This window comes from Equus asinus, chromosome 17 (genome assembly GCF_041296235.1).
Source record: "Equus asinus isolate D_3611 breed Donkey chromosome 17, EquAss-T2T_v2, whole genome shotgun sequence".
Taxonomy (NCBI): domain Eukaryota; kingdom Metazoa; phylum Chordata; class Mammalia; order Perissodactyla; family Equidae; genus Equus; species Equus asinus.
This window is the reverse complement of record NC_091806.1, coordinates 26,835,812-26,839,225: the sequence shown is the minus strand read 5'-3', so window position 1 is coordinate 26,839,225 and position 3,414 is coordinate 26,835,812. Positions and strand designations below refer to the sequence as shown.

Genomic DNA, 3,414 nt, shown 5'->3' with positions numbered 1-3,414 from the left:
GTAAATATGTTTAATGGGATAGCGTTTGTGTATGTTAATCTGTATAAGTGAGTGAGTGTATTTATTTTATAGATAATAGAAATGAAACCTAATGCCTATATGGGAATTGCTGAACTGGAAATAAGAATACTCTTTGACTGGATTCATTGGACTGGATTTGTTACCATGGGTGAATAGGTACAATATTGGGTGGAAAGGTAGATAGTAATAACAGGAAAATTTTTAAAAAGGTCTGTATTTTTCTCATTCACCCTGCCTGTGTGAAATATCAGATGATAAACCACATTATTACATCTGTCACTTATTCCTCAGAGAACAAACGTTCAACACCCAAGGACCTGACACAGAGATACATAATCCAGGTCAGTTGGGAGACAACGCTGAACCCTCCTGCGGATGGAACTGCATGTAACAAAGAATTCAGCAGTTCTGGGTCAGGTACCAATATTTTTTGTGGTTCCTCTGATTTATATTTTAGATTTCTTCAGTCCTTTTCTCCTTTTTTGACTGAAAGCATATTATAAAACCAAAGGAAGATATGAAATATAATACAAGCTTTTATTTAAATTACTTCCATTGATCCATTTATTTATTTTTAAAATATATATACATAGGCAGGGCTTACAATAATTTGCAATCATGGATTGTGGAGGTGATTGGAAAGTTTTAAGATTCTTACCTGTACTTTTATTACTTTAGAAATATTTTTATTTTTTAAGGAAAATATTTGTTTAAAGATGTATCTACAAGGACTGATATTTTAATGAGCTCAGACCAGGTTTTTGGAGACCCGAACGTTGATCACTAGATCAATATTCAGATGTTCTTTTTCTGTCCTTCATCTCCCTTCAAATCCACTTTTCTTATATTCTCACAGAACAGAGGAGGTCATGAGTGACATTATATATAATGTAACTGGTTTGTGTAAAATATAACAGTAGGACAAAATTCAATTAGCTCCGCAAGGACAACAAACTCATTTAAAACAAAGGAAACAGATTTCAGAGATATTCAAAAGAAATAGCGATCTCAGAAAACAGTAAAACATTACTACGATTTTTAGAGTTAGGACGGTGCACCGTGCAGACTCTCTCTGATGTCATGGGACTGTGGACACAGGAGGACTTTTATCACCTGTCTTACACATCCGACCTGCTGGTGAATAAATCATGTGGATTCCACTAGATTAGGGCAGCAGGACTCACACAGTAACCATACTCCCTTCTTGCCTCTCTGTCATCTGTGCCACCAGCATCCCTACAGTTAGGTCTCAAACATTCTTCATAATCTCCCCTGAGTGACAGCAGCTGGCAGAGGGAGGCTGGTTAGCCCTGCCACATTCAGGTCTGTGCACTCTAGTGCCTCACTCACGGAGACGCTTCCACCCTCTTCTCCAGCAACCACCACCCTCTTTACTCCAGTGGGCCCTGGATCACAGATTATCTCTGTCTCTTGTTAATTGAGGCTGGATAGGACCAGAGGGATTAATGGGGAAGGGTGGGTGTGTTTTATCCAGGAACCTTTCATAACTCTGCTGCTCCATGATTTTGGATGATGAGGGAAAAACAAAGAAATATTTCATTACCTCCCTCTGTCACTTAACTATGCTTCTCTGTTACAGGATATAAAAACATTTCTAGATCTTTGAAAACAAACACTGTCATGTCATAAGATGTGGGCTATCTAGACCAACTAATTGAACTATCGCCATGACTCTGAGGAATTCGAGTTCTTAATTTATAAGATAGATTTAGCAAAACTTATCATAAATACTACATAGGTTGGTGTAGAAATAACATGTTTAATTTGGATGAAAGTGTCTACAAACTTTTTACAATGCTATACAAATGTAAGTGGTATTGTTATCCTTATTATTTTATCAGTTTATATGTAACTGTATATTTCCAGGAGATCAGTTTACCTGAAGCAGACTTAGCATTGTCTATCTCTTTTTCTAATTACTGAAAAATAGAAAGGACTGGCAGTTTAACTCTTAAGAAATTAAGGTGATGTTACCCTCCACTTTCATTTCTTTCTTAACCAGGGATTTCCAGACCTGAGTGATGGCTATTGAGAACTGCACTATGTTTACTGACTTCATATTCCTAGGACTTTCTGACAGAAAGGATGTGCAGCAGGGGCTCTTTGTGCTCTTTCTGCTGGTCTATGGCATAAGTGTGGTTGCCAATCTAGGCATGATACTGCTGATCAAGATGGACTCCAGACTCCACACGCCTATGTATTATCTCCTAAGCAATCTGTCATTCTGTGATGTTGGCTACTCCTCTACTATCACTCCCAAGATGCTGGCTGATTTCTTATCTAAGCAAAAGACAATTCCATATAATTTATGTGCCATTCAGATGTATTTCTTTGGGGCATTTGCAGATGTGGAATGTCTCATGTTGGCTGTCATGGCATATGACCGTTATGTAGCCATTTGTAATCCACTTCTTTATACAATTACCATGTCCAGGAGAGTTTGTACCCAGCTAGTGGCCATTGTGTACATTGAAGGTTTGGTCGATTCAGTAATCCATACCTGTTGCACATTTCAATTGTCATTCTGCAATTCCAATGTCATTAATCACTTTTTCTGTGACATCCCACCCTTACTAGCCCTGTCCACCTCAGACACAACCATCAATGAGATTGTGTTGTTCACTTTTGGTAGCTGTGTTCTAGGATGCAGCATCATCACTGTCCTTCCGTCCTACAGCTACATCATAACTACCATCCTTAGAATGAACTCAGCTGAGGGAAGACACAAAGCTTTCTCTACATGCACCTCCCACTTAACCACTGTGGCTATATTTCATCTTACACTCCTGTTCACATATTTGCGACCCAGCTCAAGTTACTCCATGGACACAGACAAAATGGCCTCTGTTTTCTACACAGTTGTTATCCCTATGTTAAACCCACTGATCTACAGCTTAAGGAATAATGATGTGAAAAGTGCCCTGAAAAAAGCAATTAGCACTAAATCATCTTCTGGGTGAAATTGTCTTTGACAAAAAATATTTTTTAAAGACACTGAGAGCTAAAATTCAGTTACTTTGACATAGATTCCTGTAGTGTCACCAATGTGTCTTTCAGATATTTTGCATTAATTATCTTTGTGCTTAAATTGAGTGTGGGGAGCAGTCATTTCTCATCTTAATCTTCTCTCCAAGCTAAGGAAGAGTAGTAATACATTAACTTGCAAAGAGGATCTTTTTATACCTCCCTTCTCTGTTCACGGTTGTACCCCAGTGAGATATCATTGGCAGAGCAATCCCACCATCCATGTCAATTCAACTTACCCTCCTAAAGTTCCAATTATTTTTTTTAACAATGAGTTTAATAAACTTTCTCATACAGAAGGGAGCATTAGTGGATTAAGCTAGGTTTGTTTGTATCCTTCCTAAGTAT

The 3,414-nt window shown here is 38.0% G+C and overlaps 1 protein-coding gene across 1 annotated transcript; it reads left to right on the top strand.

The window, feature by feature from the left end:
- Positions 1-2,063: 2,063 nt before the first annotated feature.
- LOC106835404 (olfactory receptor-like protein OLF2) lies at positions 2,064-3,002 on the top strand. Its single transcript, XM_014847751.1, has one exon. The coding sequence runs from the start codon at positions 2,064-2,066 to the stop codon at positions 3,000-3,002; it is 939 nt and encodes a 312-aa protein (XP_014703237.1).
- The last annotated feature ends 412 nt before the right edge of the window (positions 3,003-3,414 follow it).

Excerpts from the sequence above, each read along its gene's own strand:
- LOC106835404 (XM_014847751.1), top strand. The coding sequence starts at position 2,064 with ATGGCTATTGAGAACTGCACTATGTTTACTGACTTCATATTCCTAGGA.